This window comes from Electrophorus electricus, chromosome 14 (genome assembly GCF_013358815.1).
Source record: "Electrophorus electricus isolate fEleEle1 chromosome 14, fEleEle1.pri, whole genome shotgun sequence".
In the NCBI taxonomy this organism is placed as follows: Eukaryota; Metazoa; Chordata; class Actinopteri; order Gymnotiformes; family Gymnotidae; genus Electrophorus; species Electrophorus electricus.
In genome coordinates, this window is record NC_049548.1 from 3,747,650 (window position 1) to 3,774,508 (window position 26,859).

The 26,859-nt window shown below is 40.0% G+C and overlaps 4 protein-coding genes across 6 annotated transcripts; 2 read left to right on the plus strand and 2 right to left on the minus strand.

The window, feature by feature from the left end:
• Positions 1-256: 256 nt before the first annotated feature.
• pdap1a (pdgfa associated protein 1a) lies at positions 257-2,360 on the minus strand. The gene is made up of 6 exons (XM_027006080.2): positions 2,165-2,360; positions 1,623-1,705; positions 1,411-1,482; positions 1,170-1,294; positions 897-1,048; positions 257-566 (listed from the first exon to the last, which is right to left on the minus strand). Exons 1-6 carry the CDS (start codon positions 2,175-2,177, stop codon positions 532-534), a joined length of 480 nt encoding a protein of 159 aa, XP_026861881.1. The 5' UTR covers positions 2,178-2,360; the 3' UTR covers positions 257-531.
• A 2,854-nt stretch (positions 2,361-5,214) lies between these two features.
• cby1 (chibby homolog 1 (Drosophila)) lies at positions 5,215-7,909 on the minus strand. Of its 2 annotated transcripts, XM_027005962.2 has the most exons (5): positions 7,786-7,909; positions 6,998-7,110; positions 6,697-6,802; positions 6,431-6,543; positions 5,215-6,112 (listed from the first exon to the last, which is right to left on the minus strand). In XM_027005962.2, exons 2-5 carry the CDS (start codon positions 7,073-7,075, stop codon positions 6,032-6,034), a joined length of 378 nt encoding a protein of 125 aa, XP_026861763.2. In that variant the 5' UTR covers positions 7,076-7,110; positions 7,786-7,909; the 3' UTR covers positions 5,215-6,031. The 2 variants fall into 2 exon arrangements, with proteins under 2 accessions (XP_026861763.2, XP_026861762.2); XM_027005961.2 differs by having other exon boundaries at positions 6,998-7,832.
• A 482-nt stretch (positions 7,910-8,391) lies between these two features.
• zc3h7bb (zinc finger CCCH-type containing 7Bb) lies at positions 8,392-20,754 on the plus strand. Of its 2 annotated transcripts, none has more exons than XM_027006012.2 (22): positions 8,392-8,625; positions 9,944-10,004; positions 10,100-10,136; positions 10,285-10,482; positions 10,663-10,821; positions 11,348-11,428; positions 11,540-11,599; positions 11,692-11,734; positions 11,888-12,129; positions 12,630-12,921; positions 13,118-13,176; positions 13,299-13,398; positions 13,501-13,662; positions 13,909-14,114; positions 14,229-14,329; positions 14,481-14,662; positions 15,215-15,291; positions 15,467-15,702; positions 16,065-16,170; positions 16,434-16,542; positions 16,795-16,928; positions 17,289-20,754. In XM_027006012.2, exons 2-22 carry the CDS (start codon positions 9,946-9,948, stop codon positions 17,322-17,324), a joined length of 2,679 nt encoding a protein of 892 aa, XP_026861813.2. In that variant the 5' UTR covers positions 8,392-8,625; positions 9,944-9,945; the 3' UTR covers positions 17,325-20,754. The 2 variants fall into 2 exon arrangements, with proteins under 2 accessions (XP_026861813.2, XP_026861812.2); XM_027006011.2 differs by having other exon boundaries at positions 8,393-8,625; positions 15,446-15,702.
• Positions 20,755-23,326: 2,572 nt separating this feature from the next.
• tefa (TEF transcription factor, PAR bZIP family member a) lies at positions 23,327-26,513 on the plus strand. Its single transcript, XM_027006013.2, has 4 exons — positions 23,327-23,691; positions 24,136-24,498; positions 24,827-25,047; positions 25,216-26,513. Exons 1-4 carry the CDS (start codon positions 23,568-23,570, stop codon positions 25,453-25,455), a joined length of 948 nt encoding a protein of 315 aa, XP_026861814.2. The 5' UTR covers positions 23,327-23,567; the 3' UTR covers positions 25,456-26,513.
• Positions 26,514-26,859: the final 346 nt, after the last annotated feature.

The following is a 26,859-nucleotide window of genomic DNA, read 5'->3' on the forward strand; positions in this document are numbered from 1 at the left end:
AAAAAAAAAGCCTTCCAAAAACAGCTGGCACAGGACAGAACAGAAGCTGATTGGAGTTCTACAGGCGCTACAGGCTTGCTAGTGTTTCTCCTTTCACTACTCTACCCCACTCCACACCTGGAGAGGTCAGTAACAATACTATCCTGCGCAACTCTTGGACATCATCCCAACCAAAGGTATATTAAAACATATCAAAAGAGCAAATTTAAGAGCAAAGCAGCTTTAGGATCAGAGCACAGGGGAGGTGACGGGGGGTGGGGGGTGGGGTGGGGCGTGGGGGGTGGGGGGTGAGGGCTGAGGCACAAGCATGCCACGGTGTTGCTGATTACTCCCCGTCTCAGGGCCCAACCACAAACCAACAGGCTCCTGCCTTTGACCCCCACTTCTGTCCGACTCTGTCCAAACCTCTGTCCTGTCCCTCTGGGGTGAAAGAATGAATGGACAGTGTGTCTGGACACCCCTGAACTGTTTCCCTATTTAATTTCATTCCTTCCCTCCCCGCCAGCCCGGTCTTCAGGGGTGGGGAACAGGCTAACGTTTGGACTTGGCCTCCTGGGCTTCTTTTTCTATAACAGATTCACAAAAAAAATAAGGGATATACATTAGAAAGATATCCCAGTATCAGGATTCAATAAATGGCAATGTTTTAGACTACAGCATAAGAGTTCTTCCTCCCCAACATATTCTAATTCTACAACAGAAAGTTTGTTAGCACTGTTTCTATGAGAGAAAATGTTAGTACAATGTGCACAATCGATCATAAAATAACGATTAGCTAATAGTGCTTTAAGGATGTGTATTTAGAAAAGATTTAGACTAAATATACTAACAAAGTCAACAGACTCGTGCGGTACAAACCAACAGAATTCTCAAAAAGGAAAAGGCAGTTAAGTCACCTTTTCTCAGTTCTTCTCTTTTCTTTGCTGCCTCTTCTCGCTGTTTTTTAATGATAGCCAGTCTGGCAAGGTCAGCCCTGGCCTGCTCCGTTTTTCCTTCTAGATGCAGCTTCATGTAGCGCTCCTTGGCCTTCTGCTTCTCAATCTCCTCCCTGCCGCCAAAACATTAACGTTTTACGGCAGGATTAAAACTGATTGAACGTGAAGACATTCAAAGTCCAGTTTACACCCAGTTAAAATTTTAAGTTTGCCCTACAGCCATTTGCTTGGTACCTCTCTCTGCGCGAGAGCTCCTTTGGTGCTTCAACATCTACTTCAGAAGCTTTCTTGCTCTTCTGGGAAATGCGGTTAGGATTCTCAATTTCAATCAATCCTTCCACACCATTCCTTCTTTGACTCTGATAGGATACACAGGTTTTAAAACAATGCAGCCTGATCATCAGCACTTACCAATGTACAAGAAGCGGGTGCTCTACTCAAAAATAACAACAAAAGCCTCATAAGTAGCACTTACGTGTTCATCTTCACTGCTACTTTCCTCTTCTGATTCTGACAAACTTTCGTGTTCAGCATCACCGTTTTCTTCCTACAAACAAAATGATTATGCTTGAACACCTGGGAGATTTAAAACAAGTCAAACTAAGAAAGCCTTTTTAGTACACTTTAGACTCAAGCAAACTTTGGGGCAGATGAACGGCCAAAAGCATTAAACAGACTGACACTGACCATTTCCCTCTGTGCTCGCATCTGTCGGTCAATTTCCTCGGGATTGCTGAATTGTTTGCCACGGCCTTTGTGGCCTTTTTTACCTAAGAACACGCCAAACAGTGAACGTAGAAAATTAAAAGAAATGCCTTAACTAATTGTAACCTTTATAACTCAAACACCTTTAGAAACTCATTAAAACAGAAACGCATTTCTGAATTTTGACGTTAGGAAAAATTATAATAAAACAGATACAGATAGATAAAACAAACTACGGTGCGATTCCAGAATAAAGACAGACGTGGCTGACCGGCAGCCGCGCGCATGGTGGCCTAGATAGCTAACGTTCCTGATCCATTAGCTAGCCATGTTAGCCAAATTGCGAGCTGCTAAATGTACAGAATTTTATTAACGGTGGCTTTCTAGCTGATTACTAATCGACGAAAAAGCAAATCTTTACTATTCGTCTGACAGGTTGGATAAATATCTCGATTAGCTACACGTTTGATACAGCTAAGCGCCTAGACATCAGGCTAACATGGACCCACATGTTATCTCCTTACCTCCTCTGGGCATGGTAATTATAGTTTGAAAACTCTGGGGAGATTCCGCGGACTAAAGTACAATTGTTAATCGTCGGGAATTAATAGATATATTTTTTTACGAAGCCTTATTATTATTATTATTATTATTTTAAAGAGCAAGGGCCTTAAGATCTGGGTCTGTTAGAGGAACAATGTTGCCGCTTCCTGAGACGTGACGTTCCTGAAAACGGTGACGCAAACCTCAGCCAATCGCAATGAGTTTAAATTATAAGCTCTGATTTAAGCCAATAAACATCGGCGTTGAACTGACGTTAGCGAACACGTGACCTCATTGTACGCGCCTTGCCTCAGTAAGTCAAGGTCCTTAAAATGTTTCTGGCTGGTTGCTTGGTTGCACTGGTGCATTCCTCTTTGTGCTACTGAAAAGAGGGGAAAAGACATCAAAAGTATTTTGTAATGTAACAAAAGAAAGAAAGAAAAGTAGTTGAGTACTAACGATAGCTTCAAAGCTGAAACATTTGCCCTTGTTTCACTGGCTGACATCAAAAATTACTAATGTAATAAAATTGAACAAAACCTCTGCTGGATTCTCTTTTCTGGTAGTGTGTGGACTATTTTTACAAAAAGAATGAACACCGCCCTAGGTTAATTATGAAGTATAATTATGGTTTATTTATTTTAGCCTATTTAGCCTTTTTAAAATTTTATTTTTATAGAGCATATACTTGATATTTTGCAGAGTTGATAAATATATAAGGGATGTCTATGTCATATTTATTTGTATTTGTCAAACATAAGAGAATGGTTTCCCAAAGCCAGATTAATTCTTGGACTAAATGAATGTTTTTCAACTCAGTTCTTTGGACCCACCAGACTCTTAACATATCTGCTTTTATCTGACTCTAAATAAACCTGCACCAGGTATTCAGCATCTGTACAGCTTTCACACAGCATGTTGAACAAATATATATTTTAGGTTATAACTTTGTATAATCAGAAATGAAAAATATAAACAAATTGTTATTGCTCACAAAGATGGCGTACACGTTATCAAAAGAGATCATTCTGATGCCTGAAACAGACGCCCCCAGCAGTGAGATGAAGCCGTATGATGTTAGTGGTAAAAGAGGCCCCAAACATGCTGCAGAAGCCAGCAACCCACCAAATAGCATCACTGGGAGACAGCCAAATCAGTTCACAATGATACTGAAAATTGGACCTGAGTGCACTAAACCCTGTTAGTTTTACTTGAACCATAGAGCATGGCCAGTATGATGGAGGGGGTCTAGACCGTGTCCCTGTAGTCACAGCTGAAATACACATAATTTCCTTGAAGTACACACTGTTGGCTTCTGGGAACGCATAGGAGAAGCCAGTGATAACAAAACCACCAAGCAACCAGTCCCAGCCTCCATCTGGTGGACTCACTCTGTCTTTCCCTACTCCACTCACCTCCGTGGTCCCTCAAGCCAAAGTGATACCTGTGGAAGATGTTCCTGCCACTGCCAGTGGTCTTTTACTTTAAATACAAAAACACTTGCTTAACGGAATGGTTTGTGTAAATAAAGTTAGAGATCTCTGCAGCACATGTGTTCTTGATAGTGTCTGACAGTGCAAACTGAGCATAGCAAATCTACGTAGGACGTTAACAGACTAATGCTGGTATGAAAAGAATTGCAGATCTATATGTGTATAGACCTGGGCATAATTAGAGGAAATGTATAGTATCTTAAAATATGGATTTCACAATATGGCTGGTGAAAAGGAAAATGCAGACTGCGTTATTTGTCTTTATAGCCCTTTTTAGCAATAGATCCTTGTGTGCGTTTGTTGTTTTATTTAATTCATTCAATATTGCCATTTCACTCTAATGAGTGTCACATTTGCAGTAGTGTATTACCAATGTAAGATTCACTATGTCTAAAATTGGGTTATAGATTATCATCCAAGGAAAATCAGTTTATATTTGTATCACAATTTTGCACTTAAACTAGAATAAGTCTAACATAATTTCCTGTTAACATGATTGACACAGTTGTGTTAAATCTGGTAAATATTTAATATAGAAAAGCATTTTCATTTAAAATAAAAATGGTACGTATTCATGCAGAGGCATCTTACAGTACCTGTCAGATGAGGAAAAGTCAGAAGCCTTTCAGAAAATGCCTGCTGATTATTAATTTGGCACCTGTTTCCAGATGCAGAAGGCTTCCATACAAAATAACTATGAACATAGTTCAAAGAACTATGGCTCATTTGTCAAATTACAGAACTGGTCGATGATTAAGCATAAAACAGTGGAATCTAAAAGTCGTAGGTGCCCCCAGGCCGTCATTCTTCCCCTCCTTCTCTGACCCCCATCTGAGACAACCCTCTGCTTCAGTGTACCTCCCTGCCAACAAACTGCCACTTAGTAATCTTCAATCCCTTAAAAAGATCATATTTACTGGACATGGGTTCAGTATGTACAGAGGTCTGACCTACACAGCTTTCCCAGAACACATAATCAAAATATAGCACATCTTTTATACATTTATGAAATTGCAAAAGTAATAAGTTACTGGATTTGGCTATTAAAATTGAATAATATCACATCTAGATTCTTTATATGGGTGACATTAAAATAGATTTTTGTTTTTGTGAGGCAGATGTTTGTAAGACAAATGTTGAAATAAAAACACCTACACTTTCAGGGGTTTAAATAGTGAATAAATTAGAAAGAACTTGTATCAAACTTTCACATAACAATAGAAGAATGTCTATTGTTAAGAATTTAGCAAGAAAACAGCAAACCAAGCAACCCTTCAATTATTGATTCAAACTTATTATAGTGATATGTGCCTCATGCCGTATATGAAAATCCTCTTAAAAGCACACACACAATCTAAATGATATTTTCTTAAGCCAGAGAATAAGGGTGTTTGTTCTCTGGTGATTTGAACCCATATGTAAGTACTTCAAAGCACAGTGAGACTTTGGGATAACTGACATGAACAACTTCCTAGGACCACAGGGACATAGCACTTAATCAAATGTGAAAAAAACCAAACATATTAATTAGATCACTGTTCCTAAATAATCGTATGTATTATTATATCAGCACACAGGTATTCTGTGTATGTGTTAATATCATGATGGCAGTACTCCAACTGGCCTGTACATGCATCTCCGTGGTTTCTTGTTCATATTGTGACACGGACAAAACCTATGCTCACACAGGTATTTCATTTGGTCTTCCTAAACTGAACTGAGAACTGTTTTTCCCCCATTAGGTTTTCATACATTGCAGCACTATCATGTTAATGCATTATTTCACATCTAGAATTAATGACATCAATAATAAAACAAACACACAATAATAATGAGCAAACAGTGAGACAAAAGTCAAAGAACTGACTGCATATAAATATCCATATTTCACATTCTGGGCCTATGTGTAAAAGACTAAAATAACCAAATAACCCTCAATAGATGCAAGGTGGCTGTTGATTTAAAGATAATATGCATTAGGAGAAAAAACAAGTTAAAAATACCATTAGCCACTGTAACTGCAACAAATAAAGACATTCAAATCATTTAAAAAATCTAATCAAATCTTTGTAAATTGTCAAATATCACAAAAGAAAAGCAAAAAAACAAATAAGAAAATAATGCTGTGTTCAGATTGTCACCAAAATAACACTTTACTCAGGTTCCACATCGGCATATCTGATATGAACACAGACAAGCATCCAGCTATACAACAAAGTCTTCCAAAAAAAATCTTTTATATCACTACTTCTAAAATATCCATGATATTTGAATAGTACAACAAATAATTTCTAGGAACAACCTATAAACTTCCATGCAATGTTCATAATGAAAGTCCCGTTTTTATTCTTCCCGTCACTTTTTTCGTTTGTAATGATTCTTCATGTCCTCCAATTCCTTTTGCATTACATGTGACTCTGCTGTGGTTTCCGACAGCTAAGTGAGATCAAAGGGGATTAAAAATAGGCTTGTAAAAGTTTATAATAACAGATAATATGATTCAAATATATAATACATATTTACTGTGACTTGCATTTGAACATGGTTAAACTCACAGGAGATTAGCTCTGCAACGTAACAAATTTTGTTTTAAATTAGTTTTAATATTCACATCGTCCAAAAAGCCACTTGGGGGGGGGGGGGGTCGGGGGGTTAACACAAGTTCTATGTGTAACATTCCAGGGAAAATAACTTTAAATTAGCTATGGCTTTTAACTGAACAGCAAGTCAGATTAAACCGTGATAACAACTGACCATATCTAAGAGAATATCAATTTTAAGCTTTAGAAGATTATTTTCTTCTTCCAACTGCAGATTCCTCTTCTTCAATTTCTGTACCTCCTTGTTTGACACAGTACCTCCTGACTCTGTAAGTGACAAAATCACATTTGGACTATACCACAATATAAAAAAAAAAGCCAACTTGGGAACAACCCCCCCCCCCCAAAAAAAAAAAACACAGCACAGTGGACAAAGTAATGGAATATTGAACTTGTATTATTCAGTTGACAGTCCATTACCTGTAATCCATTGTCCATCTTCAAATTTCAAGCTCTGACCACCAATATTCATTACAGGGGCTCCATACTCCAGACCTAATTCCACCTCCCTAGTGGACCGATCCAACTGTTCAAAAACAAATGCAACATTTTATGACTTCTATAAACCACATTTATATATATATATATATATATATATATATATATATATATATATATATATATATATATATCCATCCATCCATCCATCCATCCAAATTATCTAACTCTTTGCAAGATTCTCATGTTAATATAGTTGCATTGACAGAGATTCAACATTTACTGTATGGAGGTTAGAGAGAGATGCGGATTTCCGAGGTGGCGTCTTCTTGGGGCTGAACGTATTGCCAAAAAGGGGCATTCTGAGGTACACGTAGAAACGTGCTGCAAGAAAGACTAAAGAAAAAACAACTCACATTTCATCCAAGTTGTGACTGCACACTAGGCTACGCGACACAGGACTTTTAGCGATCTATCCACGGTCCTTTCCTACTCCACAATCCTCATACATTAGCTATAATCAATTCACCTATATATTGTCTTAGTTGAGTGCAATCCAGTATTAATGTTACCCAATTAAAAAATAAGTTGCATCGGCATAATACAGCCGTAGAAATAACATAAACATTTAAGTTAAACCTTAGCTATATTTGAAAGATTTGAAACATTGCCATCCTTAGCTAGCTACGATGTTAGCAAATTAGCTAGCAACAACTAAACTTGTAAACCCGATCGTTAACTTTGCAGATGGTAAAGACTAACATTACTTCCAAGACAGTTGAACCCTAGCCAGGTAACGTTATATAACGTTGACTAGCTTTGAACTAGCTCGGCTAGCTATCGTACCTATTAACGCTTACTAACGTTACACTTCTAGCTAGCTAGTTAGTTAAGGCAAATGAATCCCTCGAGAACAAACTAACAACACCTGTCCTAGGACTACATGAGTAATGGGTTGATTGCGTTTTATGACAATTTTCTAAAGGAATAGTTTAGACAATTATTAACATCTCACAGATATAGCTATTAAATTTGCGTGTTTTACTCATTCGCACAGCAATGATAGCTTACCCTTAAGTGTCTACGGATTTGTAAACATCTGGCTACTTCCGGAGGTGCTTAGCAACAGCGGACATGCCACTGCATTAGATAAAAGTCCTTAATATTCGATTCTGTACGATAAATAGTTTAATCGTTAAGTTAAAGGATAAGGTTATCAACCACATGATGAAATACCTGAGAATGGTAGTAGTTATGTTTTATATATTAATGTAAAACAACCTAATTTTCACGAAATTAATTTAAATTATTAAAGTTCACTAAAGACTTTACTTTAATTTAATTTACTTTCACTATTAATGTTATCGATAACTATTACTAATGTTTATATTACATGGAAGAAGATTACTATCCCGTTAAGATTTAAGAGGTCTGAATGGCGATAGCTGCAGGAAGGAATTTAAAAATGAGATAGCTTTCAGGCATTCAGGACATTTTAAACTTTCTGAACAAGCGTCAAGCCTGTCAATCATTTATCATAGGATATAAATGGCTTTACGGGTAATTTTACAGGCCAACTTTCATTTACCTCGTTGTAACGTATTGCAATAGTTTTATATTGCCCTCTACTGGGTAATAAGCAGCGTGTATTTTAGAAATGTAATGCGTCTACCTTTAGGACCTTGCAGCGAACATGCAGTGGCCCGATTAAACTTGAGCGCAACTTATAGAAATCTGGGAAGTATCACATGTTCTGTCCAGATTGAACAACCTTAATTTGGGCAAGGGATACTTTGAAAGCATGATTTTAGAAGACTAAAAACAAATCACGCGATTTATTTGCGGTTTCTCGTTGCATGGAATTTACAGGTGTCTAAAACAGACTGTGGAAGCGATAAAGATTTGCCCTAGGTGGGTGAGCGAACGTGCACAAAACAAGCCACTATTTTAATTAAACACAGCAAGTTAACGTTAGCTAGCTAGCTTTCAACATGCAATATTTTAGTTTATTGACTCAAATAAGATATTTACCCGATTAATTACACGCTAAATATGTTATTGGGAACCCGCTAACAAGCGGTACATGTCGGCCCTAAAATTCTGAATTGATTTGCTAGCGACGAGGTCTACCAGATGCTAAAATAAGCTAAGCTACCTAGCAGTAGCTGGCTAATATAGTTAGCAATTTAGCGAACTAGCTCCCACATTAATGTCCCCAAAGCGTCGCACAGGTACTTTCGCGTATATATTCTATATGCTATATTCATATTCAACGTATTATTTTCTCTGACTTGCAAGAGAGGTAATTAATACTGTATTTACAGTGGTGCCTTTGAGGAACCCGCATCGGGATTTTTGGCGTTAGTTAAGATATCTTAGCTGTGTAGCAAACTGTCTTGGCTATGAAGCGTCTGTTCAATATCAGCTAAAGTTCGATAGCGAGTGTTTCATGTCATGCGCTCTAGAAATCTTATGGAATAGTCTGATCATGGAATAGATTTGACCACTACCGCCTAATTTGCAGTGCTTAAAACACGCTTGCAAACCGTTATGCCAAAGGCTCAGCACTGCCTGTAAACAAACCCATAACGACACATTACGTCTGTTAGCCAGCAAGGTAACTATACGGTTAGCTCGCTAGCGCTGTTCAATTGTGCTAGTTTTTAACTATGCTAGCGTTAGCTAATATATCAAGCGAAACCTTACGCGTTGAAGATTTTTTTCCAGATGTCTACTGACAGTTTCGGTGGCATATATGTCTTGTAGGTTAAAATGGGCAAAAGCGAGACATAAAGAGTTTGCGAAATAACTAGCAAGATAAATAGTGGTTTTGGATTTTGTACCAGCCCGAACTAACACGGGGAGCTAACCTAGCTTACTAGTCCATTAGTTAGCACCTGACGTCGCCGTTTCACTAAGCAAGCGCCGGGATGTGCAGTAAAGTTAGGCCTTAGTACTGAAATAGTCGATCCACTTTTATTTTCCACGCTTGCGTAATTACGTTTTCATTTGATAATATTTTGGTATAGAGAGTTACAGATTTGTAATTCACTATGACGCTTCATCTTTTTTTTCTGGCTAAGGTATTTTTTAGACTAATAAGACGCGTCAGTCATAAGTTAAATTTTAAGACGATATCACGGATTCTGAAATGTTTTTTGTATTTGTTGACATACATAATTATTGATGATTAAAGATTCATTGCTGCTAATCTTTTGTCATTTTGTAGCTATGGATCCTGAGAGACTGAAGCGCAAGGAAGAGATAGAGAAGGCCCTGGGGTTCATTCAGTAAGTTTCCTTTGCCTCCTCTTTAGCGAAGGTACGCGTTCGTGTAAGTAACTTGGGTGACTTGAGTTCTTTAAGAGCTTTCTTTGTTGCTACAGGTCATCATTACCTTTCCCTGACCCTGAAGGTTATGAGGTCAGTGTCTCATTAGAGCTTTCATTGTTGTTTTCTGTTTACAGCATGCTGGTGACACACGTGTGTGGGTGTGTACATATATGAAAAACTTTTTTTTTTTTTTACATAATATTGGTTATTTATTCAGGATTCCTCAATTCTTTTGCAGGCATTTTTGACTCAGTTAGTGTGCAATTTGTTGGATGAAGGTAACACGGTGTTTCGCGATGGAGACTGGAGGCAAGCTGCCATGCACTACAGTGAGGGTGTGAACGTAGCCCGCTATGCCCAGTCTGAAGCGTTGGTGATTCCTCCAGAACTCCTGGAGAGTCTCTATGTTAACAGAGCAGCTGCACACTACAACCTTGTAAGTGCACTCCCTCTGAGTCGTTTAGCATTCGTGCCACCTTCCATGTCACACGATCACCGTAAAACGCAGCAGTGCCTCTTTGTGCTTTTGACCATGTTGTAAGGGACTCATGTTGATGCAAAGTGTGTTGTGACTGAATGTGGTCACCCTCAGTGCTAACTCAGGTCACTTGTTCAGGGGGAGTATGAGCGGGGCGTGCAGGACTGTGACAGCGCGCTGTGTGTGTCTGAGGGCAGTCGCAGGGCGCTCTACAGGAAGGCTCTGTGCCTGAGGGAGCTGGGCCGTTTAAGAGAGGCCTACGAGTGTGGCACTGGCTGTCTGCTCACAGCCCCTCATGTAAGTACACCAGCAAGGTTTGGACACAAGTCTGTAAGTCATAATCCTGGTCATTTATCGAGGCTTTTAATTACAAATTGAAGTGTCTGGCCTGTCAATAATCTGTCAGTAGTCATGTTAATCACTGGTGATATCAGCAAGATCTTGTGTATTTTGATGAGGTTTGCTAAATGTGGTAAGTTCACGTTATAGATGGTCAATTTACATTTTGTAATGGTAGTCAGTAGAGGTGGACAATATGATTGCCATCATCATGCAAAATTACATCATGATAAACCTTTCTGAGCTTATTGCAGATGTGATGAGTATTTCTAGATAACTGGCCACCTACTGATGTTTAATAAAAGAGATTTCAACTCATTACAGAATGCTTGTTAAAAGTAACTTATTATGTAAAAGCAAAGCTAAAAAATATTTTTTTGCCAAGTAATTGTATCATATTTTTATCACTCTTGCTCCCAAGCATACTAATGTATTAAGTCATCCATTTCACAGTAAAAACTTTTTTAAAATCTTTTCAATACAGGACAGACAAGTTACTGAGTTGGCTAAGGATCTTGCCACCAAACTTGGCCTGAAAATCCGGAAGGCATACGTCAGCCCGCAGGTATGTAGTCTGCATTCATTCTGTAATTATGAGGTTAATAGAGAAACAGTGAGATTTCAGAAAATGTTTATAGTCTATATGCATGTGGTTTTTATTCTATCATGCCTCAAGGTTGAATCTGCAACATCTAGGCCAGACAGTAACGGTGAAACTACTCCTTCTGCGGGGGAGGTAAATATTGCCTTCTGATTGCATGAATAATGAGACATTATAAACACTGAGTAACAGTACTCCAACCTGTCATGTTTTCCCTTTTTATTAAGACGTCCCCAAATGGTCTCGACTCTTTGACAGACATTGGCTCAGGTACTGCTCGTTTCTAGTCTACTAAAAATTGTCTTGTTGCTTTGATGTTTGTTTATTTTTAGTACCTATTTGCAATCCTTAAGTAACTATATTGGTTATTGCTGCCTTTCCTGAGAGTTTTTCTCTCAGTCTAGGTTTTTTGATTCTCTATAGATTTGTCCAGTGCTCAGTGCATCCCTGCTCCTTTGGCCACCCCAATCCCAGTCAGCGATGATCCTCCCATGTCATCGCTGGGTCCCATAGTGCCCCAGGAGAGCCCAGAGAGCCCAAGCCAGGGGCCCGCAGGTCGGGTGCAGTACTCTGTGCCTGTGTCTGAGCACATGGGTGAATGTGTAATGAACGAGGATCTGGACAGTCTGCTGGAAAACATTCCTAAAGGAGCTGAGGACAGCGTGGTGAGTGAACTGAGGATCAGTAGTAGAGCAGCCCAGGACCTGCTGAGCTGGTGTTTTCATCACCAAAATGTTCAGATGTGCAGTAATTTTAATGTGGCCAACATTCTAAATCTATCATGGTTTTATATGTATTGGCAATGAGCCAAATAGACATGTCTACATGCAAACTTATTCTTGTCTAGTTAATCGTAAACTTTTGATCTGTATTAAATTGTAGGACATAAATAGTAAAGGCAGTATAATTTAACTTGGTCCATAATCCAGAAAACAAGCGTTAGGTTCTCGCTCTAAAGTTCTGGGGCAGTATACAGGTGGCCTCCCTGCTCCTGTCGTGATGAAGCTAACCTTTGAGTTTAACTACATGAGCTCCAGAGTCTTCTGCTATATACTGCGCATCCGTTTTGCTGATATCATTTTTGTGCTTCACTTATTATTCTGATAAATTTGAGCATTACCAAATATTATTGATTTAATATCATCTGCTCTTTTCTTCCCATCAGAACCCTGTTCAGGGTGCCATCCCTACTAACCTTCCCAACACAGCAGTGGGTCTGCGTGCTTCCTACCCATCTGGTCTGCCGCCCACCTCCACCCCCGCTTACTTTGGCTCCGCTGTTAGCCCCCTCACTCAGCTAGATGCCTTCTCGGCGCTGGGCCACAACGAGAGCTCCCCTGGAGCCTTGGAGTCTCTGATTCCTTTCAGCTCTGGGGCAGGAGACTCTGCTGGCAGGGCCCGGGCTGGCTCGCTAGGTGCAGAGGGCCTTGACTCGCTGTCTGAGTACACATTGCCAGGTAACCCAGGATGACAGCTGTTTGTTTTTTTTTGTTTTTTCATTCCGATGGTTGATGCAGGTCCCATGCTGAAATAACTGCAGAGCTACTTCTATTTAATACATGCTGATGCATACTTTTAAAAACAAACAGGAAAAAGGCTATGGGGTTAGGTGTCTGTCTAAAAAGCGGGTCTATTTTTGCTTGACATTTTCAGCAGGAAGAATCCCTACCAGTTTCATCCCTGGATTGCGAAATCATAGTGTCATCCATACAGTAAGTGTGGTGGATTTTTTTTTTTTTTTTAGATGCTCGCTGATTGAGTGGTCTTTATTGTTTTGAGGATATTGTTTTGGCATGCAAACCTTTGTAAACCCCTCGACCTTTGATCCCATCAGAATGGCTTGGCTGCCACCAACCTTTCCCTGTTGTCCCGGAACCCACTGGCGGCCACCCACGAGTTTAGGCAGGCCTGCAATGCCTGCTACAGCCGCATAGGTAAGGCTTCTGGCAACGCATTGTAGCAATGTGGCCAAGAATGTGTTCATATTCAGCTTCCTGTATGCATGTGGCTTTTAATGAGAATCCTTTCTGGTGTAGGTCCTCGGGTCATGGATTACAAGTATCAGCCTGAAGCAGCTCATCGCTGCAAGAGAGATGTCCTGCTCTGTCGCTTCAAATCATCCGAAGACACCACATGGAAGAGGATACGACCTCGCCCTGCCCGCAATAACTTCCTAGGAGCATTTGTGCTTTGCAAAGGTATTTGGTCTGTGTGTCACTACATTAAGGTGTAAACGAATGTAAAATATGCTGTGCGGTGTCTTTGGCAGGCCAAAAGGCGCATGAGACCAGCACGTATGTTAGCCGTCAGTAGGCCTTAGTAATGAACAGTCAGTGTTGGTTTTCGTGGGTGTAACTGGCTTGCGCATTTCAGACTTGTTTTACCTATCCCATTGCTGTGTGTATGGCTCGAGCACTCTGACTCCTCTGCTCATCTCTGTGCAGAGGTGCAGGAACGTCAGGAGTGCCAGTACGGGGAAAACTGCACTTTTGCCTATTGCCAGGAGGAGATCGATGTATGGACCCAGGAGAGGAAGGGAGCTTTGAGTCGAGAGCTCCTGTTCGACCCGCTGGGCACAAACGAGAGAAGAGCGCTCAGTGTCACCCGCCTACTACAGATTCACATGGGCATGTTTATGTTCCTCTGTGAGGTAGTACACCACAACACCACCGACACTGCATGCATTTGCTTAGACTTGCCTTTATGGACTGTTTATCTCGAGCTAACTTGCCAAGCCGCGTGTTTTGTTCTTGTCGTGCTGTAGGAATGCTTTGACAGTAAGCCTCGGATTATAAGCAAGCGCAGTAAAGAGAACCTGGGAGTCTGCTCCAACCTTACAGCAAGACATCCTTTTGATGATAATAAGTGAGTCATTGCTCAAATGATCCCTTCTTTACTTGGGTCTGTGCTCACAGAAGTGGCATGGTTATTCAGTTAGAGCTCTTATTTCTTTGTGTTCTGTAGCCTTGTGATGTTTCACTATCGTGTGTGCGTGTGTCTGTACACATTGTGGCAGGTGCCTGGTGCACGTGGTCCGCTCTGCTAACGTGCGCTACAGTAAGATTCGGCCCCTGCACCCTCTGTGCCAGTTTGACGTGTGTCGCCATGAGGTACGCTATGGCTGCCAGCGGGAAGACAGTTGCTCCTTCGCTCACTCGGTCATTGAGCTGAAGTGCTGGGTGCTGCAGCAGGATACGGGTACACAGAATACACACTCACAGGCGCACAGAGATTGTGGTAACTCATTTAATGCTGAGTGGTGAGCCAAGGGCATCAGGACAAAAACAAAGGCCACACTAGTGCCTGAATGTGTGTCCCCTCCTCACAGTGCCCTTCGTTTTGACATGTGGCAGGGATGTGTAAATTAGCCAAGCTGAATAGATGTGTTCCTCTCCCCTGTCACCGTTCAATTGTGTTATGCACTGAAATGACACAGCTGTAGTTGCCTGTGGGTGTCTTGTTGGGGACATCAAACATAGAACCAGAGTTTAACCACAGAGAGATTTCTGCTACCCGAGAAGGCAGATAAAGGGGCTCATTATTCATCCTCTGTCATGTCATGTTCATTTCACCTGAAACACAACCATCCCCAATAACAGACCGCACCCTCATAAATTGATTAAAGTAAATATAATCAGGATGCTAAGAGAAAGTTTGAACACCATTCTCCTCTTTTTAATTTTTTTTTAAAAAGTTATTTAAATACATGTCTGAATAAAAATATTTATTGACTGATTGATTGGTCCTTAGGTATCACCCATGAGGAAATGGTGCAGGAATCTAAGAGACACTGGCAAAGACTGGAACAGAATGCACAAAGGCAGAAGGTGAGGCGCTCAAGCAGCGTACAGGGCCATATCGCCAGGCCTCGCGTTGGCTGAAAGAACCGGCATATTTCTCTACTCTGCATTATTAATGTTCTTATTCATGCAGTTTTGTTTTCCTCTTTTCATTTTGCCTGCCGTGCGGTGTCTCCTAAAGCCCATGCATGTGCCTCATCAGACCAGCAGCAGCACGTGTAGCAGCAACACCATCAGCACCTCCGGTGTCGGAAGCACAGGGGTGGTCGGAGGGGGCGGGGACAGCATTGGGGGCGGAGTGTCAGGAGGAGGCAGCTGTGGCCGGAGCCGCGGGCTCAACCTGAAGATGAAGTTCGTGTGCGGCCAGTGCTGGAGGGAGGGCCAAGTCAATGAACCGGACAAAGCACTGAAATACTGCACAGCCAAAGCCAAACACAGGTCAGATCACTGCAACTGGAACACTTTTGAACTTGCACTAGTGTTGCATAATCTGTGTGTTACATTACCTGTAGCTGTCCTTTTACCTGGCAGTAAGGCAGAAATAATGACCAGGGGTTAAAAGTTTCTTTTCTGTTGCTGCGACTTGACATGGGTGCTTTTGATAACTTTAGTCTGCTTTTCAGATATATAACAGTAATAATCTTATGTAATCTGTGTATCTGCACAGTACTGGGTGAAATCTGCGTCACTCAGTCCACACATACGTGTTAGATAAATGCGCTCCAATTTTTTTCACCCTTTATTTTATTGAAATGTGGGTCATTTGTCATCTTTTATTTTCTCTCCCCTGGTCCTTTCAGCTGGACAAAAGAGCGCCGGGTGCTATTGGTAAAATCGTTTGAGAAGAAAAAGTGGGTCGTAGTACGGCCTCTGCCTTTCTCTCGGACGTACCCCCAGCAGTATGACGTAAGCACCGAGTCCTGTTCCTCTTCAGAGCATAACGCAACTAATTCAACTCCTTATCCACAGTAGTGGAACAGCAGAGCCACAGAATTAATGGCATTTTTTGCCCCCCTCCCCCAAAGAAATTGTACTGAATCTTTAACCTGAATGGTCTGCAAGTGCTCGAGTCTTAGAGATTAATAAATGCATGTGTTGTTACAGGAATCCTTATTGTGGAGATTAATTTCCCTTTTGGTCATTACCAGTACTTTGTTTTTTTTCTGTAGATGTGTGTCCATGTGATGAAACAGAAGAAGTGCCACTATATTGGGAACTGCTCTTTTGCGCACAGTTTGGAAGAGCGAGATGTGTGGACCTACATGAAGAACAATAGTTGTGAGAAGCTTCTCAGATTTACGTTATTGCTTATCATTTCACATTTTATTTTACTTTGTGGCATTTGTCATTTTGGTGTCTATAATTTAGCATTTCAGTGAATCCAGCAAGACCAAGTTTCACAACTTGGCAAAGAGAGAGAATTTATTGGATTCACAAATACTGGTGGCTGCCTTTCAGTTGAATATGGATGTGTATGTTATGAATTTCATTTTGAAAATTGAAAGCTGACTTTTCATCTGAATCCTACAGTGAGAGATATGCAACAGATGTATGAATTGTGGCTGTCACTGACCAATCAGAACCGTCGTTCAGATGGCACCCTCATGACTCCACCCCCTGATGAAAAACAGAATACTATGCCAACTGACTACACTGAGTCAATGGTTCGTGCCTGGCTAAGAAATGGGTTTTAAATTTGCAATTGTCAGTTAGAATTTTGATCAGATGTGTTCATAATATGCAAATTGAAAAGGTATTTTGTTCAAATTAATTATTAGCACATCATTTATGGGGATGTTATACTGCATAGAGATTTAATGTTCTTGCCCACTTAACCCCAGTCTTTAGCTCATGTCTTTTGAGACGAGATGATTCTTGTCACCTAACCTTTATTTAGAAAACTGCCCTTTATTCAGTTTTTTATACTAAATAGATATCCTTGGCAATGATATCTGCTACCGTAATGATATGGAACAGTCTGCAGGAACGGGGCACTAACCAGACTGGCTGACTTTGATTGACAGGCTGGGAGGCGGTTGTCTGGAAGTGGGGATCTGTGATTCCAGCCAAAGCATTAAGAAGCAGGCCATGTGGCTACCTGGATGAGGCTTCCAGCAAAGAGAACCAGCCTTGCTCCTGATGTGAGTTTGTATGCCCCCATTCTCTTCAGTGCAACTCCAGGAAGCCCTGTGTCCTCTTGTACTGCAACCAGCCTAACCGTAGGACTGACATGGTGATGGTGAACACATCCATAACATACACGCTTTTCATTGATGTCCAATTGCATTCAGTAAAATGCAGACTGGTAATTTGGCAGCCTTTATAATTTATGGCCATTTTTAATTACTAATCCAATTCACGCCCAAGCTTCCATTAAGAAAAGATTCCCATTCTGTAATGCTCCCCCAGTAACTAACTATTGTGCTTTTGGGGCAACTTTTTGTTTTTGAGCTTTTCATATTTCATTACAGCCATATCGGATGGGGAAAAGTTGTGGGGGGTTTTTTTTGTTTTCTTTTTTTTTTAGGAAGACATGTCTGATTGCCCCGACACATTATTTTATGAGTGGTACATCACTCTGTATTCTTGCCATATTGGCATAAAAAAATGAATGTATAGCCAGCAAAGGCCATTGAAAAGGAATTCAAATGTTATGAATGTGGAATGTGTTTGACTCCACAGTTATGTAATAACTTCAGATCCCACCCCTACCCCTCTGGCTGTCTTCTCAAACTTGTAGAACTAACGTGGGTTTACTGTGTGTGTGTGTGTGTGTGTGTGTGTGTGAATCCACCTGCCAGTCTTACGTGCGCATACTTGCTTCAACGTTCAGTTTGTACTGAGTGAGCTGTCAAAGGAACAGTGTTTTGTCATGAGGAAGGAAAGTGCTGGAGAGGGGTTTTTTTGTGTGTTTTTTTTGTTTTTTTTTTTCTTTTTCTTTTCCCCTTGCACAGTGATTAGGGTAATGGTCTGCTGTTCCAGATGGACTAGTCTGAGTTAAGCAGTTCAAAAGTTAAACTGGTTAAAGGTCCTTGTATTTCTAAAAAGAAATATGATTGCTTGATTGAGCAACTTGAGGAGGGTAAGTGATTGGAAATTATGGACCCTGTGTTACTGGAGGCTATCAAAGCTTAGAACTCACAGGGCTGTATACTAAAATGAGTTCTTAAATCCACAAGAGTTGTCCATTATAACATCTACTGTTTTCAGGTGAGAAGCCTGAATGGAGTTGAACTTGCAGGAAAACAGGCAAATAAGCATGATGTGGTGTGCCTAAGCATTAATTATATTCCCTCCAAAAATATATCTTCATGGCATACCTTGTTACATTTTAGTAAGCCTTGTCCACACCTATGGTGGACATAATGTATACACACATACATATTTACTATATCAGTATACTACTAATGATTATTGATAACTTAGCAGTTAAGCTTAATTAAATATAACCAGACCTTGTATTAATTACATAGAAACTCTTGTTATTGAGCTATGCTATATGACCTGTATTGCTGATTAGATGACTAGTGACTTTTTTTTCCTGTGAGGGTCATTCCAGAGATGTTAATTTTGAGTCTTCCTCCAACCCAAAAGGAAATGATTCCAAGTCTACAGCTAAAAGCCTTGGCTGCTCATTAACACCTTGCGCACGATGAGAAACCTAATTCAGACGTTCACATATGAGGCAGGCTTAAGATTTCTCATGGGTGCTTCAGGTGTAGGGAGCTGGAGGACTACAGGAATGGATATAATGAAGGGTTTCTGGAATGACCTAGATGTATGCTTCACTGAGAGATCGTATTATTACTACTACTACTACTACTACTACTATTATGATGATGATGATAATGATTGCTATTATGGCGATTTCTCTCCTCTTATATTCTATTGATATATGTATATGTTAATTGCGATGTATAACTCTCTCTTTAAATATATGTATCCATGTATGAATATAAAACTTAACAGTGAATAGTCTATGTATGCTGATTGACCTTTTCAGTTAAGAGAGGGGGGTTGGTGTAAATACATGTGCTTGAGGTTTAGGGTGGTTATTAGTTTTTCACTCACTGTATTGTCCAGAGTGAATTAGAAGGAAAGCAGTTCGGAGCTTTGATTAAATTGTTGGCACTGGTTGTATTGGTGCCTCTGAGGGTAGTTATAATAATGTATCTTTTGTCCTTTTTGTGTGAGAGGTGGATTAAATCTCACACTACACTTTTCTCCTATGCAGACAGTACCAAAGTCATGGGTATCACAAGGACCTCAAAATGAGGTCCTCTTGTAATCTGCATAGAGCTTTGTTTTTGTTTGTTTTTCTCCTCCCTCAAGAACTCAACTATGATGAGGAAAAATTGATCATTTCTGTTGGTTTGAAAATCATAGCTATTTCATGTTTTTCCCCTCTTTTCATTAGTGTCTTGCTATTTCTGTCTCTGTGCAGACACCCTCAAGCACATGTATTGTCAACTGTATGGTGAGGAAATACTAAGCATACATATATTTGTTTGTTTGCATAGCGCCTTATACAATATAAACGTATATACAATTATAAATACCCTAACATGTATAATCTTTCTGTTTCAGTATATGATAATTATATACACACTTAGACAACATGAATAAGGTAATAGGTGCAAGGTGATGGATGTTATGAGAGTTTCTCTGTTGGCTATTTGCTGAAGTCAGGCTGATGTTCGTTGCACATGCAACTCTAGTTGTCTCAAGCATTCTCCTGTGGAACGGGGCAACTTCCTGCAGAATTGTGGTGCTATGGGTTTTTATACCATTTTCCCCTCTTGACCACAGGTAGACAATCAGAGAAAGCTGAGAGACACAGACGTAGCTCAGAGTAATGTCTCAATCATGATAGTGGCTGCAAACAGTCATATCAAAGGGTCAGAATCTCTGCTCATCTGCTGTTCGAAGGGCTAAAGAGAGAGAGAGAGAGAGAGAGAGAGAGAGAGAGAGAGAGAGTGAGCGAGCGCGTGCGCGCGCGCATCATCCAGTCAAAACAGATTACCCACCCCTGTCATTCTCAACTTGAGTTTGCTTCATTTGAATGTGAACATGCACCCTTACAGGCTTTCTTGGACTATGACCCCTTCCCCAAACAAAGGAAAGATTGCACATGGTTAGATGACCTTTGTGTCTGATACCATCTAAACTGTCTACAACAAGAGTGAGTGATGTGTTGATCTTGACCTGATGTTCCATATTCACCCTGCAAAGACTAAACACAAATATAATAGATTGATAATGCTCACAATGCTGTTTTCTGTCAAGATTAGTTATTTTTCAACTGCTTAAGATAACTGATAAAAAAAAAAAAATCAGGGTTTTGAGAAGAGAAAACGATGCCTCTTTTTGTACTGTATTTTTACATTTGTTTGTTTTGTTTCTCCTTTTTGCTCCCTGGTTGGAAGTGAATAATGATCACAGTGGACCAAATATCATGAGTGTTTAACAATAAACCCGACTGTTTTAGAATGTGTGTTTTGTTTTCTTGTACCATCTAGTGGAATATGACCCTTTAGCATTACAGTTTTAAAAAAAAATTGTTTAAGTCTATGCGGTGGATTGCATGCTGCTTAAAAATGTGACCAGACTTTGAAGGAAACAAGGTGACCATCCAGACTTGTTCTCAACACCGAGGCTGTAAACTCAAGGGCTCTTAAGAACTCTGAATCTGGTTTTGATGACCATAGATTGAAAGGGAGAGGTCTAGGCTCCTTTTTAAATTGCTTTCCCATCAAGGGCAGGAACTTTTGTACTTGCAGAGCATCAGTGCATGCATTGGTCTGCAGTAAATGAGCTGTGCTCACACAAACATGCGTGTTCTGTACATAGAATTCAGATTAGACACGTTGCTGTTAATATCATTTGGTGAAAGCTTACACTGTTCACATACCACCTGGTTTATTAGAATCAGCTTGTAAATGTACAGGTGAAGATGAGTAGGCATCGGTGGTCAGGTTTTGATCCTATAACTGGTGGATGGATGTTTTGGGTACAGGGTACTCTCAACCCAGCCCTGAAAGTGACGCATGCAAAACCTGCAACACAACTACACCTGATGAACTAATAGTGCAACACCCTCTACCATGACTGTCACTGCTTTATTAGTAGACTTATCACCCACTTGGTCAGTGGTGGTCCTGTGTTCAGAAACTGATGGGGCTGAATGGGATATGGAGTCGTTAACGGATTGCGCATAGTAACAGATGAGCTACAATCTAATTTGCAGCCACCGACAGAAAGGTAATTTGTTTTATTCCACATTTAAAAATCGCCACAATGCAGTTATGTAATTAATATTTTGATACAATTTTTGATCATGCAAATAACTGATATTACAGCAATCATCTATACTTGTTTCCTGATGAGACAAAAAAAAGTTTAGATGCTTTGAGAGTTATTACTTAATTTCATAGCAGTAGAATCCACGTGTTTTGGGTTTGCTTAGAATAACTTGACTTCATTCCTACTGGCTGCCATGCCGAGTATTGACAGGTTTAACAACCAATCCCAGCACAAACGTCACAGAATAAGTCTCATCAGAGGGTAAAATGGTATTTATTGCTTATGCGCTGACTCTGATAATAAACTAACAAGCAAGGCTTGTTCAGCAACTTCGTAGTTTACGTGCACGACTACCTGACTATATTTTTGCGCTGGAAGAAGTGTTATCGTTTTCTCTCTATTTGTCAGTTGTAACGTGAATTATTTTGAGATGTCTAAAGATGTTCCGGAAATACTGAAAGCCCTGCTTGGGTTCTCCCCAGCTCCCACCTGCATTGACAACGGTAAGAGCCATAAGGTATTGAAAACCTATTTTCACATTAATTTCTTGATTACATTTTACGTTTAAGCCTGACAGGTAGGTCTTAGGAGCACTTTAATACAGATAAAACTAGATCTGAATTGCCAGATAACATTTTTTGACCGGTTCAGTAAAAGTGTCGGTTTTAATTCCAAAATGTGCGTTATTCGTAGGTTATTTACACATTTTGTAATCGTTACCCTCTTTGGGAATTACTGGAATTATTAGATGAATTGCTTCATTTTTATATTAGACTGACTGATGCACTCTGTTATGGATGTGTCCATGGTGTTCAAATGTGTATTCTCCATGAACTTCTCATTTTATGACACAACGATAATCCAGTCCATTGTCGATTCTGTTTTCGATTGGGTGACAGTAAAGGCCATTGTTAGTTATGAGGGCAATCCGGTGCTCATATGTTTCTTTTATATGTTTGTTTGTTTTACTACTACTACTACCTATTGCAAATTTGTGCATTTGCTTCCTTACTTCAACGTAAACACCACTGGTTATGGAAACAGATCTTTCAAGACTGATGGGTGGTCTGCATTCCTATTTCAACTCCCTTTACATGAATTGTTTTTACTTATGCAAATAGATTTTTGGACTTCCCATTGTTACATTTTCAGACTCTTACGGGCTAAACTGTAAAAAACCTGGAATTAACTACATCCTATACTATCCAAGAACAAATGTTTGCTGCAAAACCAAACAGCCCACAGTACTTTAGGCTTCTGACTGGGTTCAGATTATATGGGTCACAGAGCCAAAACCAAATACTAATTTCACCCACAGAACATCTGTAATTTCAAAATGCTTTTGTCAAGGTTCCGCAGGTGAGAGAAGCGCACCACCAAGAGACTTATTAGACCTGTCAGCGTCAGGCGTATCATGGATGTGCGCCGCCACATGGTTAATGTCGGGCATGTTCTTATCCGCCACGACGGGCAGAGCTCATGGCGAAGTTGTTTTTATTTGAGTATTGTAAATGCAGATTCACAAGCGGGGGAAACAAAAACAACATTAATTTTAAAAGGTTCGGATGAATTGAGGTTTTGTTTTTCAGCTGGACATTTTAACATTGGCAATGTAGCGCACTAGGTTACTGTTTACACACAGACGTCGTGCCTCTGGCACGAGTCTCCGGTGTTTCTGCTGAGAGACGCGGGCCTAACGCTCTACCCTGACCAGAGATCGGTGGTTATTTTGAGGACACACCCATCGAGGACACACTACGCCCGCCCATGTGTGTTTGTGGACGTTGTGTAGCGCAGGTTGAAGATTCCCGAGTGGTCTGTCCGCGTCTATGCACAGTGTTGTCGGTGTTCTTAGTTTGCACATGAACATGAAGTAAACTGGCTGCGTGCAATAATGTGAATAATTGGCACAAATGCAGGAACCTGTAGGGCGCGCTAGTGTCGGGGTACTTTCAGTCTTAGCCATAGAAGTTAGTTTATCGTACTGACGGACAGATAAAATGTCAGCGGAGCACACGACCGATGCTGTGCGTGAAGAAGACACAGCAAAGCCAGCTGCATTTCCAGTGGTTTTAAAGAAAATAATGAAAAATTCTCCACCGAATTTGTTAGAATGTGACGACGGTAAGTCGCGGTGTTTTCTCCCCTCTGTGGGCACGTTCAGGTTTTGTGTAATGCACGCGTCATGTTGTCCGGCTGCGATCCAATAAACCTGGTGCAACTTTACCCATAAACTTTACCCATATGACTACAAGGCTGTGCAAACGACTGAACTGCGTTGACACTTTATTGGTCAAACGGAAGTGGGTCTAACCTGAACAGGTTTAACGATAACAAATCCGTTGTTGCTCTCGTTCATGCGGGTAGGGCTTATTTGCACGCGGATTTTGCATTTCTATGTTTACAGCAATACTAATGATGCAGGCTAATAATGTTGCTTGTCTGAAGTGTTATATTCCTCTGTTAAATCTCTCTAGAAATGGTCTAGAAATGCATTTTAAAATTAAGCACAATACATTAGGTTACGGGTAATATGCTGATTGCGTTTCATCCATTTTGGTATTTCAGAAAGTGACAAAGAGAAGCTTTCAGAAGATGACGTGGAGTGTGGAGGAGTGAGTGGATTAGGACAGTCTGCTGCCTTGACCCCTGCTATCTGGGATAAGACAATTCCTTACGATGGCACAGCCTTCCATCTGGAATACATGGATCTGGAGGAATTTCTTATGGAGAATGGTATTCCTCCTTCTGAAGAAGTCCAACAGGAGAGTTCCCAGCTGACACCTGAAAAGCTTCCCACCGTCATCCCAAAGGCAGAACCTGCCCCTTCGGCTCCCGTGTCTCTTCTGCCAGTCATGGAACTGGACCAGTGTGAGGAAGAGGTGATCACAAGCACTGTATCAAATTCTGACCCAACAGAGGCAAAAGCAGGTCAGTATAGGGTTTATGGAGAAACTAAGTCTTCTTGTTCAGGACTATGCCAAAAACGGAATAACATATACCAGGTGATGTGTGTTGGCAATGGAATAACATTGTGTAACAATGTTTTGGGGAATTCATAATATTTATTTGAATCATTCATATAGTTTCAAAATTCAGTACATTTTTCAATACCTCAGTTGACTACTAAACGGTGAAAAAAAATAGACCTGATTTCTAGAATAGCAATAACATTCTTGTTTGTTGTAAGTTAAACACATTCCGTTTAAAGTAAATAAATAAATAAATATTGCAAATTCACTATGGACACATAATTCAGGTACAGCTGCGGTCAAGCATAGGCTGATGCCAGAGCCTATTCATCCAGAAGAGATTGAGGTAGAGGTGAACTTTGAGCTAGACCCCACAGATCTTGTCCTCTCCAGTGTACCTGGAGGAGAGCTCTTCAACCCTCGCAAACATCGGTTCACAGAGGAAGAACTCAGACCACAGCCCATGATGAAGAAAGCCAAGAAAACATTTGTGCCTGAAGAACAGAAGGTGTGTGTATGTTCACTTCAGGATAAAATGACTTTTTTCTGCAAATGAGGCTTCTATTTTTTTTAAAGAAAGCATCATTGTTAGTAATAATAATGAAATTAATTAAATATGTAACAGATGTTGAAATTGATCTCACATCACATTCATCCTTTTTGCAAACTATCTCAGGATGAGAAATATTGGCAGAGAAGGAAAAAGAACAACATTGCAGCTAAACGCTCGCGGGATGCCCGACGTCTGAAGGAGAACCAGATCACGGTCCGTGCAGCCTTCCTGGAGCGGGAGAACGCCGCTCTGAGACAGGAGTTGGCCCAACTGCGCAAGCACTTTGGAGGCTGCAAGAACATTGTGGCTCGCTACTTAGCCAAATATGGCCCACTGGAAGAGACCCGTAATGGCAAGGACTAGCCAGGTGATGTGTGTTGGCAAGCCACGCAGTCAGAGAATCCACTCCTTTTCTTGACTAAGCAGTAGCCCTTTGTATAATGACATCATATCTTTTTTACAGTGCAGTTTAATTAAAATGAAATGAGTTGTATAGCACTTTTTACAATAGATGCCACAAAGCAGCTTTACAGAAATCTGGGTCCACTGTAGAATAAAACATGATAAAGTGGTCCACATGTTCTGGGATGAAAAGATACTGTCCAAGAGTGCAAGATATGGTGAAGGATGAAATGAAGCAGTGACATGTTTGGTTTTGACAGCTATGGTAAATGTCAGAAATCAATGTATAACTTGGTCATTTACAGATATGTATGAATGTATATACATAAAAAATGTAATGTACTGTTATGATGACTTCTCAAAAGGTTAAGAAGTCAGCAGAACATTCCATTACATGTTTTATGCATATATAAATTCTGATACACTGGCTGAGCAAAATAATAGATGTAGTAGTTTATGATGTTTAGTATGTAATTTACCAGGTTACATAGATAAAATATTTGTTTTATGTCGATTCACCAACCCCTTTTTGTGCATCAGATAAACACTAGTAAAACACATTAGGGGGGAGAGTATTTCCATACAGAAACTATAATGTAATATCTGATTCTGTACTGCAGTGTCCTTGTGGAGTTATATAGCCAGCTCCTCTCTAAATGTAACTGGGAGGAAATTAAATTGGATGCTAGAATTCAGGATAAATCAATGATGATGTAATTTAGTACATGAAAGAGAAAATAATACTTGCTATACCTGTGAGAGTTGCAGGGGATCAAATTAACACTAATTTACAATCAGGAATTGCATATTAAATGAGCCCTTGCAATGAAAAACCGTACATCCATTTTCTGTTTTTACACATTTTACAAAATAAAAACAATAAAAAAAACATTATTGCAAGTTTCTATTATTAAATGCCCACATTAATGAAGTAAGGTAAGGCTAAATAAAACATATTTAGCATTTTAATATAATTTTATGTAAAGATTATACAAAATCAAAAACTAAAATAACTGACATAATAGCTGATATATGGTTTTTCATTGCAATGGCTCAAATTATATTTTGAATTAAATGCTATAAAAAAACAACAGTAGTAACAATATATTATTTATGTAATAATATGATAGATAATATTAAATAACATGAGAAAAAGACAAAGAGGCAGAATACAATGTACTAAAAGACCAGGTGTTTACATGTGATAGGCGTAAGCAAGATGAACGTTTCCTTTTTTTTTTTTTTTTTTTTTTTTTTTTTTTTTTTTGGTAAGCTTGCTTTCATGATCATTGTTTCTCCAGGGTGGGTGTGCTTTTCCAGTGCACCACCAAGAGTGAATTGACTTTTTACTACAATTGGGTTAGG

Coding starts and splice junctions, on each gene's coding strand:
- zc3h7bb (XM_027006011.2), top strand. CDS start 9,946: ATGGATCCTGAGAGACTGAAGCGCAAGGAAGAGATAGAGAAGGCCCTG. Junction 12,922..13,117: donor GTCTGAGTACACATTGCCAG/GTAACCCAGGAT, acceptor TGACATTTTCAG/CAGGAAGAATCCCTACCAGT. Junction 13,177..13,298: donor ATCATAGTGTCATCCATACA/GTAAGTGTGGTG, acceptor TGATCCCATCAG/AATGGCTTGGCTGCCACCAA.
- tefa (XM_027006013.2), top strand. CDS start 23,568: ATGTCAGCGGAGCACACGACCGATGCTGTGCGTGAAGAAGACACAGCA. Junction 23,692..24,135: donor TTTGTTAGAATGTGACGACG/GTAAGTCGCGGT, acceptor TTGGTATTTCAG/AAAGTGACAAAGAGAAGCTT. Junction 25,048..25,215: donor TTGTGCCTGAAGAACAGAAG/GTGTGTGTATGT, acceptor AAACTATCTCAG/GATGAGAAATATTGGCAGAG.
- cby1 (XM_027005962.2), bottom strand. CDS start 7,075: ATGCCCCTTTTTGGCAATACGTTCAGCCCCAAGAAGACGCCACCTCGG. Junction 6,803..6,997: donor CTCTCTCTAACCTCCATACA/GTAAATGTTGAA, acceptor GTTTTTGAACAG/TTGGATCGGTCCACTAGGGA. Junction 6,113..6,430: donor TTGATATTCTCTTAGATATG/GTCAGTTGTTAT, acceptor GATCTCACTTAG/CTGTCGGAAACCACAGCAGA.
- pdap1a (XM_027006080.2), bottom strand. Junction 1,483..1,622: donor TGCGAGCACAGAGGGAAATG/GTCAGTGTCAGT, acceptor TTTTGTTTGTAG/GAAGAAAACGGTGATGCTGA. Junction 1,295..1,410: donor GTAGCAGTGAAGATGAACAC/GTAAGTGCTACT, acceptor GTATCCTATCAG/AGTCAAAGAAGGAATGGTGT.